This window comes from Ranitomeya imitator, chromosome 2 (genome assembly GCF_032444005.1).
Source record: "Ranitomeya imitator isolate aRanImi1 chromosome 2, aRanImi1.pri, whole genome shotgun sequence".
Classification (NCBI taxonomy): domain Eukaryota; kingdom Metazoa; phylum Chordata; class Amphibia; order Anura; family Dendrobatidae; genus Ranitomeya; species Ranitomeya imitator.
In genome coordinates, this window is record NC_091283.1 from 753,253,996 (window position 1) to 753,279,293 (window position 25,298).

General features: G+C 41.6%; 1 protein-coding gene across 1 annotated transcript in view; it reads right to left on the reverse strand.

Moving 5' to 3' along the window:
- Positions 1–25,298, reverse strand: part of ADAMTS14 (ADAM metallopeptidase with thrombospondin type 1 motif 14) — a 247,040-nt gene that overhangs the window by 35,636 nt on the left and 186,106 nt on the right. Inside the window, exons 17-21 of the mRNA XM_069753303.1 lie at positions 19,617–19,776; positions 12,040–12,079; positions 10,758–10,896; positions 10,340–10,472; positions 4,568–4,775 (exon numbers count right to left, since the gene is read on the reverse strand). Of these exons, the coding sequence (XP_069609404.1) occupies positions 4,568–4,775; positions 10,340–10,472; positions 10,758–10,896; positions 12,040–12,079; positions 19,617–19,776 (680 nt within the window). The remainder of the gene's footprint in view (positions 1–4,567; positions 4,776–10,339; positions 10,473–10,757; positions 10,897–12,039; positions 12,080–19,616; positions 19,777–25,298) is intronic.

Below are 25,298 nucleotides of genomic sequence, written 5' to 3' on the forward strand. Positions count from 1 at the left end.
TTCTCCTTACTGTTGGGGTTCCTCAAGGATCAGTCCTAGGCCTCCTCCTCTTCTCTTTGTATACTGCCCCTATTGGACAAACAATCAGTAGATTTGGGTTCCAGTACCATCTCTATACTGATGACACCCAATTATACACTTCTTCTCCTGATATCACGCCTGCCTTTTTAGAAAACACCAGTGATTGTCTTACGCTGTCTCTAACATTATGTCCTCCCTCTATCTGAAACTGAACCTGTCAAAAACTGAACTCGTGTTCTCTCCCTCTACTAACCTATCTTTGCCTGATATTGCCATCTACGTGTGTGGTTCCACCATTACTCCCAAGCAACATGCCCGCTGCCTTGGGGTCATCCTTGATTCTGAGCTTTCCTTCATCCCCCACATCGATCATTGGCTCACTCTTCTTTTCTGCATCTCAAAAACATTTCTAGAATTCGACCTTTTCTTACTTTCGACACTGCAAAAACTCTTACTGTTTCACGCATTCATTCTCGTCTTGACTATTGTAACTCTCTCTTAATCGGCCTCCCTCTTACCAAACTCTCCCAGCTCCAATCTGTCCCGAATGCTGCTGCCAGGATTATATTCCTCACCAACCGTTATACCGATGCCTCTTCCTTGTGCCAGTCAGTCCTAGTGTTGAGCATTCCGATACTGCAAATATCGGGTATCGGCCGATATTCGCTGTATCGGAACTCCGATACGGAGTTCCGATATTTTTGCGATATCGGATACCGGAATCGGAAGTTTCCATAGTGCAATGATGCACTATAATGGAGAGTGGGCGGTGCGTGGGCTGAGATTGCGTGTGTGTGTGCGGGCGAGGTCTGTGCGTGACCGTCGGGGCTCTGTGCGTGCCTGCCTGGCTCTGTGCGGCCTGCCGGGGCTCTGTGCGTGCCTGCCGGGGCTCTGTGCTTGCCTGCTGGGGCTCTGTGCGGCCTGCCGGGGCTCTGTGCAGACTGGCGGGTCTTTGCGGGCTGCCGGGGCTCTGTGCATGCCTGCCGGGACTCTGTGCGTACCTGTTGGGGCTCTGTGCGGCCTGCCGGGGCTCTGTGCGTGCCTGCCAGGGCTCTGCGGCCTGCTGGTGCTCTGCGGGCCTGTCGGGGCTCTGTGCGGGTTTGCCGGGGATCTGTGCGGGCTGCCGGGGGTCTGTGCAGGCATCGTCCGATGGGACTACAAGACCCATCGGACGATGCCTGCAACAGTGACAGTGATTGACACATTAGCCAATGATGGGACAGTAGTAGTCTCATCATCCAGCTAATGTGTTGAATGTAAAAAAAAAAAAAAATACTACATACATACATACTAAATACATACAACATACATACTACATACATACTACATGCATACTACATGCATACATACATACTACATACATACTACATACATACATACTACATGCATACTACATACATACTACATACAATACATTCATACATTACATACAATACGTACATACAGACATACAGTACATATAACATAGAGTACTTGCTCACCATTACTTGTCACTTTGTTCCCCGAAGCCAGTGTCATCTGTAAAAAAGATTAAAATAACAAACAACCAATATCCTCCCTGTCTGCAGAAATCCACGCGTGTCCCACGACTATCTAAAATATAGGGGGACCCCACGTCATTTTTTTTTGGGTCCCCCTATTTTAATAGCTAGTAAAGGTTATGCAGACAGCTGCGGGCTGATATTCATAGCAGGCTACAAATATTGGCCCCCGGCCATCGGCTTTCCCCCTCTGGCGCAGAGCATTGCACGGGAGCCCACGCCGTTTTTTTTTTAAATTCAACGCTCATTAAGGAATCTTTCACACTTGCGTCGGTATGGGTCCGTCGCTATGTGTCGGGCCGACATACTATGCACGTTGTGAAATTTGTGCACGACGTGGGCAGCGGATGCAGTTTTTCAACGCATCTGCTGCCCATTCTGAAGTCTGGGGAGGAGGGGGCGGAGTTTCGGCCGCGCATGCGCGGTAGAAAATGGCGGGCGCGACGGACAAAAAACCGTTCACTTGAATGTTTTTTCATGCCGACGGTCCGCCAAAACACGACGGATCCATTGCACGACGGACGCGATGTGTGGCCATCCGTCACGATCCATCGCTAATACAAGTCTATGGGTAAAAAACGCACATCCTGCGAGCACATTTGCAGGATCCGTTTTTTCCCAAAACGATGGATTGCATCGGATTGCTAACAACGCAAGTGTGAAAGTAGCCTTAGAAACATTGGCCTTTCTATGTTATATGTACTCTATGTTATATGTACTGTATATCTGTATGTATGTATGTATTGTATGTCATGTATGAATGTAATGTATGTAGTATGTATGTCTTTTTCCATTCAACACATTAGCCGGATGATGGGACTACTACTGCCCCATCATTGGCTAATGTGTCAATCACTGTCACAGGCATCGTCCGATGGGACTTGTAGTCCCACTGGACTATGCCTGCACAGACCCCAGACAACCCGGCAAGCCTGCAGAGAGCCCCGGCAAGCCCGCACAGAGCCTCGGCAGCGCCGCACAGAGACCCGGCAAGCCCGCACAGAGCCCCGGCAGCCTGCACAGAGCCCCGGCAGGCAGCACAGAGCCCCGGCAGGCAGCACAGAGCCCCGGCAGGCACGCACAGAGCCCCGGCAGAGCGCACAGACCCCCGGCAGGCCACACAGAGCCCCGGCACGCCGCACAGAGCCGTGGCAGGCCCGCACAGAGCCCCGGCAGGCCCCACAGAGCCCCGGAAGGCACGCACAGAGCCCCGGCAGGCACGCACAGAGCCCCTGCAGGCCGCACAGAGCCCCGGCAGGCACGCACAGACCCCCGGCAGCCCACACAGACCCCTGAGACGCCTGTACAGATCCCCGGCAGGCCCACACAGAGCCCACCCACACACACAGATACGCACAGCGTCTGCCCATGCACCGCCCACATTCTTTCCCCCTCCGGAAGAGGATGTAGAAGGACAGAAAGGGCTTATTTACATTCCGATAGTTGTGTCCCATTGACTTGCATTGGTATCGGGTATCGGTATCGGCAATATCCGATATTTTTGGATATCGGCCGATCCAATCCAATACCGATTCTTCTTGATATCGGAAGGTATCGCTCAACACTAGTCATTACACTGATTACCCATCCACTCCAAAATCCAGTACAAAACTATTACCCTCATCCACAAAGCTCTCCATGGCTCAGCAACACCCTACATCTCCTCCCTGGTCTCAGTTTACCACCCTACCCATACTCTCCATTCTGCTAATGACCTGAGGTTAGCATCCTCAATAATCAGAACCTTCCACTCCCATCTCCAAGACTTTACACGTGCTTCGCCAATTCTTTGTAATGCACTACCCAGGTTAATACCATTAATCCCCAATCCCCACAGTTTTAAGTGTGCCCTAAAAACGCATTTGTTCAGACTGGCATACCGCGTCAACGCATTAACCTAACTATCCCTGTGTGGCCCATTCAAAAAAAAAAAAACTTAAACCATAATTAGGTTACTCACATCATATTCTCATATATTTCATGCAGTTAATAGCCCTCTGTGTCTGCACTGTTAAATACTTAGGCTGTTAACCAGTTCATGCAGCTTTACATTAACACCCGATCCTTACACTATGGCTGGTCTGAACAACGAAAGCAATTGTTACCATCCACCTCTCGTGTCTCCCTTTTTCCTATAGATTGTAAGCTTGCGAGCAGGGCCCTCACTCATCTTGGTATCTATTTTGAACTGTGATTTTGTTACGCTGTAATGTCTATTGTCTGTACAAATCCCCTCTATAATTTGTAAAGCGCTGCGGAATATGTTGGAGCTATATAAATAAAATTATTATTATTATAAGAATAGAATCAGTGACAAAATCAGTATTGCTAAACAGTCCAAGGTCAAATCCAGAAATCAGGCAGTAGGGACGTGATAACAAGCCGGGTTGAGAAGCAGAATTAGATATTAGGAGTATATCTAACAAGGGGCCGTATTGCTACACTTATAAATGCAAGGTACTGTGGTGGTTTCAGAATGTACAGGGTGTCCCTAAAGTTTGGACTCTTAAAATTCTCATTAACTATAATTTAAATTAATTTAATTTAATCAACTGTAGTAGAATTTTGTAAAGCACATCAACCTTTGCATCTCAAATTATGGAAATCATATTGAAGAAGTTATTTAATATTCCAATTGAATAAAATGTTAATAAGTTTCATATCATGAAAATATGTATTTTTGCCTGTGTCCAGACTTTAGGGACAAACACCCGGTATAATGAGTTGGCCTGATGATGAGACATAGTAGTCACATCTGAGCTTTGGTGCCTAAAATGAGTGAAAGGCTCCAAATTTTCATGAGAAGATACCAGTATTGTTATTGGATCATGGTAGGAGGTGGCTGCTTCACATTTTGCATTTGGTCCTATGAGCTTCAAGCTTTAATTTCCATGGAATTCTGCATTTTAATGTATGCTATTCTTTGTTTTTTACCATACAGCATAATTAAACCTCTACTGGAAAAATATAATTCCAGTGCATTGAGTGACTGTGAAAGGACTAACCTGTGACCAGGCCCCTGTTCGCCACTGTGCAGGACATGGTATGCGGTTGCATGGCCTCCTTGGTTCTGGACGGTCAGCAGTACAGTACTTTGTATGGACAGTTCGATTGGTGCCATTGTGCAGGTGCTGGATACATTGGACTAGCCTAGTTTGGACACCCAACTTTCCACAGGTTTTGCTGCAAGGTCCCCATTCATCTGTTACCCATCTACAAGGACAAACATATACCAATTTGTTTTTGTAACTTAATGAAAATGCTGTCATGCTGTTCTATGCAATATATCACCTGGTTATAGCAGCACTACAGTACATAAATAAATGTGCAATGTATCATTCTACATTTAGTCCTAGTCATCCTGTGATTAATTTGTACAGCTTAGGGCAAGATGGAAACAAGATGTCAGCGAGTCCAATATCTTTCTTTGCAAGACTTTGGAAATCAATTCATGATGATAAACAGATGCAATGAGGTAACCTAAATAAGGCTGACCATTAAAAAGTGCATGGAAATGAGCATTTCCCCCCAAGCATAGAATAAATAAACATAAAAACTGTAAGCTCTTCTACTATCAAAATAAAACTGGGTAAAGGTAAAATGATCAAGAATTTATGTAAAGTATTTTTTAAAATGTAATAAAATAGATTATATATACCGTAATTATGTAACAATTATTAGTCACCTACATATACACGTAAGACATTAACATTTTATTATTTTTAACTCATTGTTGACGCTTGTAGTACCTGTAGTGCGCCATCGTTCTATGAGCAGGCTCAACTGCTCATACAGCTCCCGAGTATATCTGCGGCAATAGTAGTTAGCAATTTAACCTCTTAGATGACAGTTGCAGTACCTAGCAATATGATCGCAGGGGGTCCATTGGATCTCCATTTCAGCCGGAGGCCTACTGAAGTCCCCACTATCTACAATGCTACTAATGATACAAAGTCCAGCTGGTGACACGACTTCATAATAAACCGGCAATTATACGACAGTATTGCTGTGTATGGTATAGGTGATCAAGTGATCACAGATTCAAGTAATGTTTTCAAAAACATAATAAAAATTGTTAAACAAATATATAAAAAAAACTGCAAATATAAAACTTTAAATCACCCCCTTTCTCTTGTAATGTAGAAAATAAAATAACATTTGCTACATTATATGTGTACTAGTCTAAACTAATAAGATATAAAACCTTTTGTCCCAGATAGTAAATGCTAGACCGAGAGGGGACAAATTGGCAAAATAGTTCTTTTTTTATGTCATGTCCTGCACATGTGCTTTATGGGGTATTTTGCTCTGTGCCAAGAAAGAAGAAATGATCCACCGCCTGGTAAGTAATGGATAAAACCAGTGATTTATTTATTCCATCATAAAATAAAATGTCCCTCCCAAAAAAATTAGTTTTTTCAACCCCTTAGTGACGGAGCCAAATTTTTGAAATCTGACCAGTGTTACTTTATGTGGTAATAACTCTGGCACGCGTCAACATATCCCAGTGATTTTGAGACTGTTTTTTCGTGACACATTATAGTTTATGATAATGGTAAATTTAGGTCAATATGTTTTGTGTTTATTTCTAAAAAAATATCAGAAATTTGAGAAAAATGTTAAAAAATTAGCAATTTTCAAACTTTGAATGATTGTCCCTTTAAACCTGATAGTCATAACACACAAAAACATTAATAAATAACATTTCCCACATGTCTGCTTTACATCTGCATCATTTATAAAATGTTCTTTCATTTTGTTAGCATTTTAGGAGGTATAAAAATGTAGCAGCAATTTTTCATTTTTTCAAGGAAATTTACAAAATTTATTTTTTTAGGGACCTATCAATGTTTGAAGTGTCTTTAAGGGTCCCATATATTGGGAAACCCCCAAAGTTATGCCATTTTAAAAACAGCACCTCCTGACATATTGAAAACTGCTGTCAGGTAGATTATTAACCCTTCGGGTGATTTTCAGGAATTAATGCAAAGTGGCATGATAGAAATGAAGATATGTATTTTTACCACCTAAATGTCGCTAACTTCTGAACAGGTTACTACTAGTGTTGAGCATTCCGATACTGCAAGTATCTGGTATCGGCCGATATTTGCGGTATCGGAATTCCGATACCGAGTTCCGATATTTTTGTGATATCGGGAATCGGTATCGGGATTAAGATTAATGTGTAAAATAAAGAATAAAAATAAAAAATATTGATATACTTACCCTCTGACGCGCCCTGGTCGTCACCGCTGCAACCGCCTTGCTTTCGTTCCGAAGAATCAGTGCGTAAAGGGCCTTTGATGACGTCGCGGCTTGTGATTGGTCGCTGAGCGGTCATGTGACCGCTCACGCGACCAATCACAAGCCGCGACGTCATCGAATGTCATTAACGCGCTTATTCCTAAGAATGAGCACGTTAAGGACCTTCGATGATGTCGCGGCTTGTGATTGGTCGCGTGAGCGGTCACATGACCGCTCAGCGACCAATCACAAGCCACGACGTCATCGAAGGCCCTTAACGCGCTCATTCTTCAGAAAGAAAGCAAGGCGGTTGCAGCGGTGACGACCAGGGCACGTCAGAGGGGAAGTATATCAATATTTTTTATTATTATTTTTTATTTTACACATGAATATGGATCCCAGGGCCTGAAGGAGAGTTTCCTCTCCTTCAGACCCTGGGATCCATTACAGGATACCTTCCGATATTTGTGTCCCATTGACTTGTATTGGTATCGGATATCGGTATCGGCGATATCCGATATTTTTCGGATATCGGCCGATACCATCCGATACCGATACTTTCAAATATCGGACGGTATCGCTCAACACTAGTTACTACAGCAGTCAGACTGTAAGGCCGCTATTTGCCATGGCAGTTCACGAGCAAACATCAGGACCACACAAACTTGATCTGAAAGCACCAATTGGGATAAATGGGAAGCCCCCACACTCCGTTAACCATTTATATGATGTAGTCACTATTGACAGCAGCACAGAGGAGCAGCACTTTTAGACCTAATACTATCTAATAGACCTGACAGAATAACAAATCTGCAGGTGGTTGGGCATTTAGGAAATAGCGACCACAATATTGTGCAGTTTCACCTGTCTTTCACTAGGGGGACTTGTCAGGGAGTCACAAAAACATTGAACTTTAGGAAGGCAAAGTTTGAACAGCTTAGAGATGCCCTTAATCTGGTAGACTGGGACAATATCCTCAGAAATGAGAATACAGATAATAAATGGGAAATGTTTAAGAACATCCTAAATAGGCAGTGTAAGCGGTTTATACCTTGTGGGAATAAAAGGACTAGAAATAGGAAAAACCCAATGTGGCTAAACAAAGAAGTAAGACAGGCAATTAACAGTAAAAAGAAAGCATTTGCACTACTAAAGCAGGATGGCACCATTGAAGCTCTAAAAAACTATAGGGAGAAAAATACTTTATCTAAAAAACTAATTAAAGCTGCCAAAAAGGAAACAGAGAAGCACATTGCTAAGGAGAGTAAAACTAATCCCAAACTGTTCTTCAACTATATCAATAGTAAAAGAATAAAAACTGAAAATGTAGGCCCCTTAAAAAATAGTGAGGAAAGAATGGTTGTAGATGACGAGGAAAAAGCTAACATATTAAACACCTTCTTCTCCACGGTATTCACGGTGGAAAATGAAATGCTAGGTGAAATCCCAAGAAACAATGAAAACCCTATATTAAGGGTCACCAATCTAACCCAAGAAGAGGTGCGAAACCGGCTAAATAAGATTAAAATAGATAAATCTCCGGGTCCGGATGGCATACACCCACGAGTACTAAGAGAACTAAGTAATGTAATAGATAAACCATTATTTCTTATTTTTAGTGACTCTATAGCGACAGGGTCTGTTCCGCAGGACTGGCGCATAGCAAATGTGGTGCCAATATTCAAAAAGGGCTCTAAAAGTGAACCTGGAAATTATAGGCCAGTAAGTCTAACCTCTATTGTTGGTAAAATATTTGAAGGGTTTCTGAGGGATGTTATTCTGGATTATCTCAATGAGAATAACTGTTTAACTCCATATCAGCATGGGTTTATGAGAAATCGCTCCTGTCAAACCAATCTAATCAGTTTTTATGAAGAGGTAAGCTATAGGCTGGACCACGGTGAGTCATTGGACGTGGTATATCTCGATTTTTCCAAAGCGTTTGATACCGTGCCGCACAAGAGGTTGGTACACAAAATGAGAATGCTTGGTCTGGGGGAAAATGTGTGTAAATGGGTTAGTAACTGGCTTAGTGATAGAAAGCAGAGGGTGGTTATAAATGGTATAGTCTCTAACTGGGTCGCTGTGACCAGTGGGGTACCGCAGGGGTCAGTATTGGGACCTGTTCTCTTCAACATATTCATTAATGATCTGGTAGAAGGTTTACACAGTAAAATATCGATATTTGCAGATGATACAAAACTATGTAAAGCAGTTAATACAAGAGAAGATAGTATTCTGCTACAGATGGATCTGGATAAGTTGGAAACTTGGGCTGAAAGGTGGCAGATGAGGTTTAACAATGATAAATGTAAGGTTATACACATGGGAAGAGGGAATCAATATCACCATTACACACTGAACGGGAAACCACTGGGTAAATCTGACAGGGAGAAGGACTTGGGGATCCTAGTTAATGATAAACTTACCTGGAGCAGCCAGTGCCAGGCAGCAGCTGCCAAGGCAAACAGGATCATGGGGTGCATTAAAAGAGGTCTGGATACACATGATGAGAGCATTATACTGCCTCTGTACAAATCCCTAGTTAGACCGCACATGGAGTACTGTGTCCAGTTTTGGGCACCGGTGCTCAGGAAGGATATAATGGAACTAGAGAGAGTACAAAGGAGGGCAACAAAATTAATAAAGGGGATGGGAGAACTACAATACCCAGATAGATTAGCGAAATTAGGATTATTTAGTCTAGAAAAAAGACGACTGAGGGGCGATCTAATAACCATGTATAAGTATATAAGGGGACAATACAAATATCTCGCTGAGGATCTGTTTATACCAAGGAAGGTGACGGGCACAAGGGGGCATTCTTTGCGTCTGGAGGAGAGAAGGTTTTTCCACCAACATAGAAGAGGATTCTTTACTGTTAGGGCAGTGAGAATCTGGAATTGCTTGCCTGAGGAGGTGGTGATGGCGAACTCAGTCGAGGGGTTCAAGAGAGGCCTGGATGTCTTCCTGGAGCAGAACAATATTGTATCATACAATTATTAGGTTCTGTAGAAGGACGTAGATCTGGGTATTTATTATAATGGAATATAGGCTGAACTGGATGGACAAATGTCTTTTTTCGGCCTTACTAACTATGTTACTATGTTACTATGTTACTTAAGGGGTTAAACAGAGTTGGACGGTGCAAACACTGATAGTGGCTGATGCAGCAAATTGTCAGCTATAGTGTACAGCCGACAGCTGCTGGATTGTCACCTGTATGGGGATGCTATTCTCTTATATCTCAGGTCAGTTAAAAGATGTATCGGCAGTCATAATCAACATCCATCATAGGAAAAAATCCACATCTGTATTTTACTCTATACCATGTTTGTAAGCTAGAGCTAATACCACATAGTACATAGTCTCAGTCCTCTATAGAGGTTGGCCTATGGTTGAGCTTCAAAGTTGAGCTAAACCACTGTACTAAAATCTTAAATGTTGTGAACCCATGCTTACATTGTTATGGGCTAAATCATGATATCAATAACAACAATACTTTTAAAATCAAATTACTAACTTGTTCATACCCTGGCTGGGAGCATTCGTGCAAGTTACACCGTTTACGTATAGGCTTTGGCTTTTTGTTGTTGTCACATAGGGTACGTTGAACCATCCTGCTGTCACTCTTTCTCCGACATCCATACTTTGTGTACTGGATACCTGTTAGGTGTGATGGTAACGTTACGAGAATTAAAGTGGTTTTACAGTGTCATATGATGTTGCTTTTCTGTTACTGTTTTTTTTGGCCATTATTCTCCAGTTCTAGTCCATGGAACCATTCACAGTGATTCCACCAATTTTAAAACATCTAATTGAAAATAAGCCCAAATTGTGCTCACCCATGCTTCCAATTCTGTTGACTAAGGCTTGCAGAAATCTTGTGCTTGGAAATACAAATAAATGTAATAAGTTTATAGAAAATTGAAGCATAAACATTTTGCTTACCTCCTCCACATGCTTTGGAACATTGAGACCAGCTTTTAAGTGCCCATTCATAAGAATCCATCTCCTCCAGTAGAACATTATTGTTACCAATCATCGGTAAAAGGTCTTCGTGAATAATATATTTGTATGTAAGGCTGCTCTTTAGCTCCTCATCCTGGGACATCACCTTGGAGGCAACAACATAATAGCTTGAAATACTCATGGAGTGCTCTAGATCAGCTTGAGAGTATGAGATTGACTCAAAACAAATTCATTTTCCACAGTCCTCCACCTTAATTGATATAATTTTGTCCTAATTATGGCGTGAGGGACAAGGGAGAATCCATTTTGGATTTTAAGTTCAGGATGTCTCCTTCCACTCCTGAAATTTGCCCCCACCCTTGGGATTCCACAGGCTCATTGTTTTCTTTTAATTAAAAGAGCTAGGTCAAGCTCTTGTGAAGCTGTTAACACAATGGTGTGAAATCTTCTGCAGCTATAGCAACTTGAACCTCTTTTTGTGACCAAGCACATGACACAGCAAGGCTGTGAGGTATGGAATCTGGAAAATGACCTATTATAACAGAATGCAATATCTCTAAATGAGCCGAGCACATATTCCGAATCGGCATTCCTTTCCCCACATGCTCATATTATTTAGCCACCTGTAGCACTCTGGATTATGGAGTTATAAAGCATAGCTAGCATATTTAATCTCTATGCACAGATAAAATCCAGCAGAATCCAGTGGCGGTACAACCAATCCATTCAGAGCTTCGGGTGCAAAGTTATGGGCCAGCCACAGTTCTAGGCAGACAATCATATTCTCAGACATGGAAGGAGAGAGGCTGCACCACTCAGGGGTGGGAGCAGATGTGTGAGGTAGCAGCCTAGGAGATATAAGGCAGCCCCTCATTTTGGACTGGATTTTTCTGATGTTGGGAGGATACATTTGCCGACGCAGCCCAGAAAGCTTGTAACTAAGATTTGGACCTGTGATCCATCAGCGTCTTCCTGTGGTCACATGCTACATATCACGGTAATTGCAACCTATCTATACCCTATCCTTGTACTACACTCCTGACTGTATATATTTGCTCTTGTATGTATAGTTGTATTTTCTAGTGCACCTCCTCGGCGACTAAATATAAAATTAATCTTGGCTACTCTTTATCCATGAATCCCCACGTGCGCACGCTCTGTTGGTTATATTATACGCTACCGCAGGGTTGGTTCCTGACCGATATAAGCCTGCTGTTGGATGAGGCTTATTTTAAATGAGGAACTGTGTTGTGAATTCTGCTTTTGGGTTCCCTCCAGTGGTTGTAGGTGGTAATGCAGTTGTCCCTGAGTTGCAGTCCTGGTCAGGTGTATTTGCTGATTGCAGTTCTGACTGGGGTATTTAGGTGTGCAGGATTCATTAGTCCTTGCCAGTTGTCCATGGTTCTGGGAGGTTTTGGATCTTTGTCTGGTTCCTCCTGCCTTGCTGCCAATTCAGCAAAGATAAGTGTCTGTTTTTTTGTTTCTGTGGCACACATGCTGTGTGCTTAATAATTCTGTGCTTTTCATTTGTTTTCTCTTGTCCAGCTTAGATTGTGTCAGTGTTTTCTCAGTCTTGTTGGATTCTCTGGAGTTGCAGATATACGCTCCACATCTTTAGTTAGATGGTGGAATTTTTTGTATTTTCTGCTGTGGATATTTTTGGAAGGGTTTTAATACTGACCGCTTAGTATTCTGTCCTATCCCTTCCTATTTTAGCTAGAGTGGCCTCTTTTGCTAAATCCTGTTTCCTGCCTGCGTGTGTCTTTTCCTCTACTACTCACAGTCAATATTTGTGGGGGGCTGCCTATCCTTTGGGGTTCTGCTCTGAGGCAAGGTAGAATTCCTATTTCCATCTATAGGGGTATTTAGTCCTCCGGCTGTGTCTAGGATTTGTTAGGCACACCCCACGGCTACTTCTAGTTGCGGTGTTAAGTTCAGAATTTGCAGTCAGTACAGTTTCCACCAACTCCGGAGAAAGTTCCATGCGGCTCCAAGGTCACCGGATCATAACAGAACTGGTGGCAGAATACCGGTACTGTTTTAGTAAGGAACTCTGGCAGTGAAGGCCGGGAGGTTTAGATATATATCCCCAGGCTGGACTGGTGATATATATCCCCACCTCACTGGGAGCGCATCACTAGCTTGTACCTATAAGGGAAGCCTTTACGGCGACTCTTTGCCCTTGGCGCAGTTCCCTGACTGACCTGAGGCAAGTGGTGGTGCCAGAGAGCCGATCTCTGCCGGGTCCTTCTCTCCCCTCCCCTGAGGTGAGCGAAGTCGATGCCCCCCTCTCCCTGTAAGATCCCTAACACGGCCATTACAAAATTCAATGCAAAATGTTTAAGGGCAACATATAAGAAGATTTTTGCGCCCCCCCCCCCCCCCCTCCCCAAATGCCACCACTACTTAATAGTAGTTCTTTTCCTGCAATCTCAAGTGGTGTTCTTGTCGATATGTCATTTTGCTAAAACTGAGTTTTAATGTTCGTCCATATTATAGGCGGATTCCAGTAGCAAGGTGGAGGCGCTACAGTGACAAGTCAAGCAGTCCATGGCTCTTCTTTGCCCTTTTTTTGATTGAAGACCTTGAAGATAAGGAAAGTCATCACAAGCCCTGTCAATGGAGCCACATCGTATGGGAAAAAGGCATGGACTGCTTGACTTTGGAGGTCCCTGAATCCTGGGACAAAACCATGCTACAATAGGATTATGTTGAATTAAAAAAAATCAGTGCTACTTTTGCCGACACCAGGGATCTTTCATACTACCTATCACGCTTCTTCTGGAATAGTGCTTGTTTTATAACCAAACTCTGTAGAGTCAAACTTTTCCTTTGTCCTTTCACAATATTATTTAACCTTCCTTCAGGAAAAATGGATCTGACAGGCGCAGCACTTCTACTTTCATTTCTCCCTTCTCACCAGATTTTCAGGAAACCCCTACCTCTAGATAGTCTCCTGGCTCTAGCTGCTGTTTGAAACCTGATACCACAGTTGGTCTGCAGAGCTTCAGGAAGGAAGATATAGCTGTGCTGGCTTCTCAGGCTCATTGGTCCCGAACACATCACACTTTATAAGGTTGGTATGTAATGTTTTTAGTCATTACTATTTTTTATTTAGCTTGTTTTATGAATGGATAGAGAAAGGTTTGTGGATATTTCATATAAATAAGGCAGATTTTCTTACAAATGAATGGCTATTTGGTGGGAGTTTTGAAATTTGTGTATATCAAAGTTATTACTTTTATGTTGAGTAAATGAGTTTGTTTTGCACCTGATAATGTGTAGTCTCTTTTATTGCATCCCTATGAAGGTCTATGATCACTTTTAGATCACTGAAATTGAGAAAATTAGATATTCTAGGTATTTTTTAGCCTGCGCTTGACAGGCACATTGTTCCATTACGAGTTAAGGTACCGTCACATTAAGCAATGCTGCAGCGATCTAGACAACGATGCCGATCGCTGCAGCATCGCTGTTTGGTCGCTGGAGAGCTGTCACACAGACAGCTCTCCAGCGACCAATGATCCCGAAGTCCCCGGGTAACCAGGGTACACATCGGGTTACTAACCGCTGGGCCGCGCTTGGTAACCCAATGTTTACCCTGGTTACCATTGTAAAAGTAAAACAAAAAACACTACATACAGTGGGGCAAAAAAGTATTTAGTCAGTCAGCAATAGTGCAAGTTCCACCACTTAAAAAGATGAGAGGCGTCTGTAATTTACATCATAGGTAGACCTCAACCATGGAAGACAAACTGAGAAAAAAAAATCCAGAAAATCACATTGTCTGTTTTTTTAACATTTTATTTGCATATTATGGTGGAAAATAAGTATTTGGTCAGAAACAAAATTTCATCTCAATACTTTGTAATATATCCTTTGTTGGCAATGACAGAGGTCAAACGTTTTCTGTAAGTCTTCACAAGGTTGCCACACACTGTTGTTGGTATGTTGGCCCATTCCTCCATGCAGATCTCCTCTAGAGCAGTGATGTTTTTGGCTTTTCACTTGGCAACACGGACTTTCAACTCCCTCCAAAGGTTTTCTATAGGGTTGAGATCTGGAGACTGGCTAGGCCACTCCAGGACCTTGAAATGCTTCTTACGAAGCCACTCCTTCGTTGCCCTGGCGGTGTGCTTTGGATCATTGTCATGTTGAAAGACCCAGCCACGTTTCATCTTCAATGCCCTTGCTGATGGAAGGAGGTTTGCACTCAAAATCTCACGATACATGGCCCCATTCATTCTTTCATGTACCCGGATCAGTCGTCCTGGCCCCTTTGCAGAGAAACAGCCCTAAAGCATGATGTTTCCACCACCATGCTTTACAGTAGGTATGGTGTTTGATGGATGCAACTCAGTATTCTTTTTCCTCCAAACACGACAAGTTGTGTTTCTACCAAACAGTTCCAGTTTGGTTTCATCAGACCATAGGACATTCTCCCAAAACTCCTCTGGATCATCCAAATGCTTTCTAGCAAACTTCAGACGGGCCCGGACATGTACTGGCATAAGCAGTGGGACACGTCTGGCACTGCAGGATCTGAGTCCATGGTGGCATAGTGTGTTACTTATGGTAGGCTTTGTTACATTGGTCCCAGCTCTCTGCAGTTCATTCACTAGGTCCCCCCGCGTGGTTCTGGGATTTTTGCTCACCGTTCTTGTGTTCATTCTGACCCCACGGGGTGGGATTTTGCGTGGAGCCCCAGATCGAGGGAGATTATCAGTGGTCTTGTATGTCTTCCATTTTCTAATTATTGCTCCCACTGTTGATTTCTTCACTCCAAGCTGGTTGGCTATTGCAGATTCAGTCTTCCCAGCCTGGCGCAGGGCTACAATTTTGTTTCTGGTGTCCTTTGACAGCTCTTTGGTCTTCACCATAGTGGAGTTTGGAGTCAGACTGTTTGAGGGTGTGCACAGGTGTCTTTTTATACTGATAACAAGTTTAAACAGGTGCCATTACTACAGGTAATGAGTGGAGGAAAGAGGAGACTCTTAAAGAAGAAGTTACAGGTCTGTGAGAGCCAGAAATCTTGATTGTTTGTTTCTGACCAAATGCTTATTTTCCACCATAATATGCAAAAAAAATGGTAAAAAAACAGACAATGTGATTTTCTGGATTTTTTTTTCTCAGTTTGTCTCCCATAGTTGAGGTCTACCTATGATGTAAATTACAGACGCCTCTCATCTTTTTAAGTGGTGGAAATTGCACTATTGCTGACTGACTAAATACTTTTTTGCCCCACTGTACTTACATTCCGGTGTCTGGTCACGTCCCTCGCCTTCAGCTTCCCGCACTGACTGAGCGCCGGCCGTAAAGCACAGCGGTGACGTCACCGCTGTGCTTTGCTTTACGGCCGGCCGGCGCTCACCGTCAGTGCGGGAAGCTGAAGGCGAGGGACGTGACCAGACACCGGAATGTAAGTATGTAGTGGTTTTTTTTTTACATTTACAATGGTAACCAGCGGCCCTGCACTTAGTAACCCGATGTTTACCCTGGTTACCAGTGAAGACATCGCTGAATTGGTGTCACACACGCCGATTCAGTGATGTCAGCCGGAGATCCAGCGTCGAAATAAAGTCCTGGACTTTCCCCAGCGACCAACGATCTCCCAGCAGGGGCCTGATCGTTGGTCGCTGTCACGCATAACGATTTCGTTAACGATATCGTTGCTACGTCACAAAAAGCAACGATATATGGTTAACGATATCGTTATGTGTGACGGTACCTTTAGTGCGAATATTGTTCCTGACGGAGGGTAGAATACTCTTGTTGCAAATATTTGCCATTTGTATTTTTCTATATGTTACTCGTTAGTGAAGATTGTACTATTTTATGTTCATGTGAACGTAATATTAACTTTTTGACTACAACTATCACCTAAAATACTGTTTTGATCTCATTGATGGTAAACTGTCAAGTATCTACATGTAGGGGCTGTATTTGTACCCTTTAACACTATTTACTATGCAGTTGTTTCAATTCAATAATCTATTTTGAAACTGAAAACATTTCACCTTTCGTACAGTTAGAGAAACAGAGTCTGATCCCACATGTTTACATATTGGTACCTGATAATGATTGATTTGGCTGCTTGATGGTGTGTTAGTGAGTTGCTTTGATGCTTCTTTTTTTGTAAAATACATCATAACTGTGGCATTTTTGTGAATTTAAAAAGCTATGGTTAAGCCAAAGCAGATTTGCTTCAGGCATTTAGGAAGGCCAATGTCTATACATCTGCAACCAAATACAGGACAAGCAACTTGTAGGTCCTTAGTGTTTATAATAGCAACATTTCTGCAAACCTCAATACATCAATTAAAAATGCAGAAAATAAAAATGACCATGAGGGGAAAAAAGTACACAATATTATTTCATATAGTGTAGTAATAATCTGTGTTAAGATCCTTCTGCCTCTTAACCCCTTCATGACATACACTGTACATGTACAGCGCATGTTGTGTCCCTCCCTTTGATGTGGGCACTGAGACCACATCTTTCCCAGCACATGTCAGCTGACATGTGCTTCAAACAGCTGCAGGTGTAATTGCGATCCACCCGCGGCTGTTAACCCGTTAAAAGCCGCTGTCAATCTCTGACAGCGGCATTTAATAGGATTGCGCCGGAAGCGCATCACTAGTCCCATCCATTGGCACCTATATCCCATGACCACGGTCGCCGATGAGTTGGCATGGCAACCCAGGGTCTGCAGAAGACCCCTATGGTTGTCAGTGGCAGATTGCTATGAGAGCCGCCCAGCGGTCGGCGCTCATAGCAAGTGAGCATTTCTGGTACACACAGGCGTTCTGATCATCGCCTGTGTGTAGCATAGCTGATCGGACAACTGAAGCTCCTAATCTCCCATGGAAACTACAGAAGCATGCAAAAAGTAAAAAAAAATGTTTTTAGAAATATTAAAAAAATAAAAAAATATAAAAGTTCAAATCACCCCCCATTCGCCCCATTCATAATAAAACAATAATAAAAAAAACAACACATATTTAGTATAATTGCGTTCATAATTGCCCGATCAAGCTGTAAAAAGATTACACGGTAAACAGTGTAGCAAAAAAAAGTAAAAAAGCCATAATTACTTTTTTTGGTCGCAGCAACATCGCATTAAAATGCAATAAGAAGAAATCAAAAGATTGTATCCACACCAAAATGGTATCATTAAAAACGTGATCTCGGCATACCAAAAAGAAGCCATCACCCAGCCCCAAATCACAAAAAATGGAGACGCTACAGGTGTTGCAATTTTTTTTAACAAACTTTGGATTTTTTTCACCATTTAAATAAAAAGAAACCTATACATGTTTGTTATCTATGAACCCGTATTGACCTGAAGCATCATATTATCAGGTCAGTTTTAGAATTTGGTGAACATGATAAAAAAAAAAAAAATCGAAAAAACAGTTGTGGAATTCCATTTTTATTTTTTGCAATTTCACTGCACTTGGCATTTTTTCCCATTTTCATATACATGACATGGTAAAACCCATGGCATCATTCAAAAGTACAACTTGTCCCGCAAAAAAACAAGCCCTCACATGCCCATATTGACGGAAAAATAAAAACATTATGGCTCTGGGTAGAAGGGGAGCGAAAAACAGAAACGCAAAAACGAAAAAGGACTGCGGCGTGAAGGGGTTAAAACACTGGTGATGATATATTAAGCTTCCAGAATTCTGTTTTAATTTACGCCAAAAATGTCTTTCATGGATTGTACTACATTTATTGTGTCTTTTAGACATATTTTTTGTCATGCTCGACAAGGGGACATGGCATATCAGAAAATGGTTGGAAAAAGAACATGGCCTAAATTGCAATCTCTTGTGCCAACACTTAGTGGACCAAAATAAGTAAACCAGTAGATGATGCAAATTTAGACTAGACAATGTAAAGATGCACCAAATGTATCAAGTAGCAAAAGCCATTTTAAGAAATGTAACACATTTTACACTACTATGAAATTGATGTAGGAAAGACCACGACAATCGGAAAGGAAGTTATACGTATTGTTGTGTCAGTGCGTCATGTTCGCTCAGGGGTTCTATACAAGATGGCTAGTGTTTCTCGATTCATCCACACCTTGATCAAGGCCTGTTAGGATCTGCTTAGGAAGTGCTCTGTGAGAGGCTTTTAACACACTGTCCATAGAGGGTCCGCTATGCTTCTCTTAACAGTCCGTGACCAAGGTCCACTTTTGCAATTGAATTGTCGTACCCCTGAACGTGGCTTGCTGGCACATCAATAAATGGTGGTTACTATCTAGATATCCAACCTATCACTGAGAGCACCACCATTCTCCCAGATACTGACCATAACTTTCTTACAATGACAGTTGGGTGTTGGACCTCCACTGCTGTGATATAGATAGCTCATCATTACTACAGTACTGGTAAATCCCATTAACACTGTCTAGTCCAAGTTTGAGCAGGCTAAAAGTTAGACAGGTTTAGTAAATCAGCCCTACTTGGTTAGATATGCTCAATGCACGAACACACATGGCTGCTACTGGGCACTGATAAGCACAATATATAGGCCTTTTTCACTCCAATGACACTTCTTTCATGTCGTTTAAGCAAGTATTCCATCTATGATGACACCTAGTAAGGGGCACTAATATTTAAAGGACCTCTGTGCAGCTACACAGGTGGCATATATAATGTGTTCACCCATGGTTTTGTCTATCCTCTTGCATTTTCTTCCCAGTATCACTTTGTCAAAAATATTGACAGCAGTAACAAAGTGAACAAAATACAACTGAATTGATTGCACAACTGTAGTGATAGAATTGAACATTAACAATGATAATAACACATGTATCTTACCAATACCACAATGGGCTCATGCAATGGTCCAGTGGTTTTCACATGTTTCTTTCCATCTTCAATAGTGTATTCCCACTCCAAACCCATTTCTATAAAAGTTCTTGATTTTGTATCTTTGCCTTTAACATTCATAATGAAATTTCCACTCACTTGGTTTTTAATTGCTGTAGGAATATCACATATAAAATTATTAACATAAACAACTTTATAGGTAAATGTACTATGTTCAACAATGCTCTGGCCTTTTCAACAAGGGCACAGCTGGTTGTTAAGACCAGACAACCAATGTGAGATCATGAAAGACAATGACATTTTTTGTAATATTTTGTTTAAATTGCACCTTCAACTGATAACATTTCACTTATAGATACAATGTCTGTGCTAAATATTTTATAACTTTATAAAAATCAGAGCTCCATTTTACATTAAGAGCTGTAAATGTTTTAGACGTATTTCACATTAAGTAATAAATGGTAGCCACTACTAGACGTAAATCTTTGTTGATTTACACAGCTTCTATTTAACATAATGGAACACGACTAGACTAAAATCCTATTTTATATCCTAGTACTACATTTGTCCCACTTGTTAACCCCTTTACTCCCAAAGGTGGTTTGCACGTTAATGACCAGGCCAATTTTTACAATTCTAAACACTGTCACTTTATGTGGTTATAACTCTGGAATGCTTCAATGGATCCTGATAATTCTGAAAATGTTTTTTTCGTGATATATTGTACTTCATGATAATGGTAACATTTCTCCGATATTACTTGTATTTATTTGTGAAAAAAAAGGAAATTTGGTGAAAATTTAGCAATTTCAAACTTTGAATTTTCATGCCCTTAACTCCATAACCCCCAAGGGTGGTTTGCATGTTAATGACCAGGCCAATTTTTACAATTCTGACCACTGTCCTTTTATGCGGTTATAACTCTACAACGCTTGCATAGATCCCGGTGATTCTGACATTGTTTTCTGGTGACATATTGTACTTCATGATCGTCAGAAAATTTCCTTGACATTACTTGCATTTATTTGTGGAAAAAAATGGAAATTTGGTGAAAATTTTGAAAATTTCGCATTTTTCCAACTTTGAATTTTCATGCCCTTAAATCACAGAGATATGTCACACAACATACTTAATAAGTAACATTTCCCACACGTCTACTTTACATCAGCACAATTTTGGAACCAACATTTTTTTTGTTAGGGAGTTATAAGGGTTAAAATTGACCAGCAATTTCTCATTTTTACAACACCATTTTTTTTAGGGACCACATCACATTTGAAGTCACTTTGAGGGGTCTACATGATAGAAAATACCCAATTGTGACACCATTCTAAAAACTGCACCCCTCAAGGTGCTCAATATCACATTCCAGAAGCTTATTAACCCTTCTGGTGTTTCACAGGAATTTTTGGACTGTTTTTAAAAAATGAACATTTAACTTTTTCACAAAAAAATTACTTCAGATCCGATTTGTTTTATTTTACCAAGGTTAACAGGAGAAATTGGACCCCAAATGATGTTGTTGTACAATTTGTCCTGAGTACACAGATACCCCAAATGTGGGGGGGAACCACTGTTTGTGCGCATGGCAGAGCTCGGAATTGAAGGAGCGCCATTTGGCTTTCCAATGCAAAATTGGCTGGAATTGAGATGCCATGTCCCAATTTGGAGAGCCTCTGATGTGCCTAAACAATAGAAACCCCCCACAAGTGACACCATAGTAGACCCCCTAAGGAACTTATCTAGATGTGTGGTGAGCACTTTGACCCACCAAGTGCTTCACAGAAGTTTATAATGTATAGCTGTAAAAATAAAAAAAACATATTTTTTCACAAAAATGGTATTTTTAATCCCAATTTTTTATTTTCCCAAAGGAAACAGAAGAAATTGGACCCCAAAAGTTGTTTTGCAATTTGTCCTGAGTACGCTGATACCCCATATGAGGGGGTAAACCACTGTTTGGGCGCATGTCAGAGCTCGGAAGGGAAGAAGTGCCATTTGACTTTTCAATGCAAAGTTGACTGGAATTGGAATAGGAAGCCATGTCGCGTTTGGAGAGCCCCTGATGTGCCTAAACAGTGAAACCCCCCACAAGTGACACAATTTTGGAAAGTTAACTCCCTAAAGAACTTATCTAGATGTTTGGTGAGCACTTTGAACCCAAAGTACTTCACAGAAGTTTATAATATAGAGCCGTAAAAATAAAAAATCATATATTTTCACAAAAACAATCTTTTCATCCCCAATTTTTTATTTTCCCAAGGGCAAAAGGAGAAATTGGACACCAAAAGTTGTTGTGCAATTTGTCTTGAGTACGCTGATACCCAATATGTGGGGGTAAACCACTGTTTGGATGCATGGCAGAGCTCAGAAGGGAAGGAGCTCCCTTTAACTTTTCAATGCAAAATTGACTGGAATTGAGATAGGATGCCATGTCGCGTTTGGAGAGCCCCTAATGTGCCTAAACAGTGGAACCCCCCCACAAGTGACACCATTTTGGAAAGTAGACCCCTAAGGAACTTATCTATGTGTTGTGAGAACTTTGAACCCCCAAGTGTTTCACTACAGTTTATAACACAGAGCTGTGAAAATACAACTTTTTTTTCAAAATGATTTTTAGCCCCCAGTTTTGCATTTTCCCAAGGGTAACAGGAGAAATTGGACCCCAAAAGTTGATGTCCAACTTGTCCTGAGTACGCTGATACCCCATATGTGGGGAGAAACTACCGTTTGGGTACATGGCAGAGCTTGGAAGGGAAGGAGCGCCGTTTGGAATGCAGACTTAGAAGGAATGGTCTGGGGGCGTCACGTTGCATTTGGAGAGCCCCTGATGTTCCTAAACCATAGAAACCCCCCTCTAGTGATCCCATATTGGAAACTAGACCCCCCAAGGAACTGATCTAGATGTGTTATGAGAATTTTTAACCCCCAAGTGTTTCACTACAGTTTATAATGCAGAGCTGTGAAAACAACAAATCTTTTTTTCCCACAACAATGATTTTTTAGCCCCCAAATTTGTATTTTCCCAAGGGTAACAAGAGAAATCGGACACCAAAAGTTGTTTTCCAATTTGTCCTGAGTATGCTGATACCCCATATGTTGGGGTAAACCCCTGTTTGGGCGCACGGGAGAGCTCAGAAGAAAAGGAGCACGGTTTTACTTTTTCAATGCAGAATTGGCTGGAATTGAGATCGGATGCCATGTGGCATTTGGAGAGCCCCTGATGTGCCTAAACAGTGGAAACCCCCCAATTCTAACTCCAGCCCTAACCCCAACACACCCCTAACCTAATCCCAACCCTAACCATAACCCTAACCACACCCCTAACCCGAACACGCCCCTAACGCTAATCCCATCCCTAACCACACTTTTAACCCCAACACACCCCTAACCCTAATCCCAACCCTAACTACAACCCTAACTCCAACACACCCCCAACCTTAATCCCAGCCTTATCCATAACCACACCCCTAACCCTGACACACCCCTAACCCTAATCCCAACCGTAAATATAATCCAAACACTAACCCTAACTTTAGCCCCAACCGTAACCCTAACTTTAGCCCTAACCCTAACTTTAGCCCTAACCCTAATGGGAAAATAGAAATAAATACATTTTATGAATTCTATTATTTTTATCTAACTAAGGCGGTGATAAAGAGGGGTTTGATTTACTATTTATAGCGGGTTTTTATAGTGGGTTTTTAGGTTTGGCAGCTGTCACACACTAACAGACGATTTGTATTGCAAAAAATAGTTTTTGCGATGCAACATTTTGATAGCTATAATTTTTCCATATTTTGGTCCACAGAGTCATGTGAGGTCTTGTTTTTTGCGGGACGAGTTGACGTTATTATTGGTACCATTTTTGGGCACATGACCTTTTTTGATCGCTTTTTATTCCGATTTTTGTTAGGCAGAAATTCATGAATTTCTTTTGGGGGGGCGTTTATACCATTCTGCGTTTGGTAAAAATGATAAAGCAGTTTTATTCTCCGGGTTAGTACGATTACAGCAATACCTCATTTATATTTTTTTCTGTTTGGGTGCTTTTATACAATAAAAACTATTTTATATAAAAAATAATTATTTTTGCATCGCTTAATTCTAAGGGCTATAACTTTTTTTTTTTTCACTGATGAAGCTGTATGGTGGCTCGTTTTTTGCGGGACAAGATGACGTTTTCAGCGGTACCATGTTTATTTTTATCCGTCTTTTTGCTCGCGTGTTATTCCACTTTTTGCTCGGCGGTATGATAAAGCATTGTTTTTTGCCTAGTTTTTTTTTTAACGTTATTCAGTGAAGGGGTTAACTAGTGGGCCAGTTTTATATGTCAGGTCAATACAGACGCGGCGATACTAAATATGTGTACTTTTATTTTTATTTACATAGAGAAATTTATTTATTGGAACAATATTTTTTTTTATTTAGGAATTATTATTTTTTTTACACATGTTAATATTTTTTTTTACTTTTACTTTGTCCCAGGGTGGGACATCATTGTATAGTGTCAGATCGCTGATCGGACACTTTGCAAAGCAATGTATTAGATCAGTGATCTGACAAGCAATGAGAGAGGCTTGCCAGCGCCTGCTCTCAGCAGGCACTTGGAGCCACATCCCTGCAAGACATGGAAGGACCCCTGCGGCCATCTTGCATCCTGGGCCTGCAGGGAGAATGGAGGAAACGCAATGTGATTGTGTTGTTCCGAGGGTCCCAGGGAAGCACGCAGGGAGCCCCCTCCCTTTGCAATGCTGTCCTATGCCGCCGGAATGCTGCGATCATGTGTTCCGGGGGTTAATGTGCCGGGAGCGGACCATAACTACTCCTGCCACATAGTGCTGGATGTCAGCTGTAATAATCAGCTGATACCCGGCCGCGATCGTCCCGTGCTCCCCCCGTGAGCACGGCTGATCGCACATGACGTGCTATCCCGTCCCTGGGAATTAAGTCCCAGGTCACCTCGACTGGATTTTGTTTTGTTAGAAAGTTTTAAGGCTTAAAATTGACCAGTGATTTTTCAATTTTCCAACAAAAGTTACAAAACCATGTTTCTTAGGAACCACATCACATTTGAAGTCGCTTTGAGGGGTCTATATGACAGAAAATGCCCAAAAGTGACACCATTTTAAAAACTGTACTCCTGAAGGTTCTCAAAACCACAATAAAGAAGTTTATTAACCCATCAGGTGCTTCACAGGATTTTTTGTGGAAAGCCCCTACAAGTAATACCATTTTGGGAACTAGACCCCTCAAGAAACTGATCTAGATGTGTGGTGAGTACATTGAACCCTCAGGTGCTTCATAGAAGTTTATAACGTTGAGCTGTGAGAATAAAAAAATCATATTTTCCCCACAAAAATGTTATTTTAGCTCCAAATATTGCATTTTCATAAGGGTCACAGGAGAAATTGCACCATACAATTTATAGTATAATTTCCTCTGAGAACACCGATACTCCATATGAAGGAGAAAACTACTGTTTGGGCTGTGCAGTATGATATATATATTTTATAATGATTTCAACAGTCGAATTAATCAATACGTATGATAGAGATATTGATTGGTTTTGTTATTTAATATAAAGTATATATATCTTCTATATATATAATTGTCTAAGGGTTTTTCCGTCTGTCTGTCTGTCTTTCTGTCTGTCCTGGAAATCCCGCGTCTC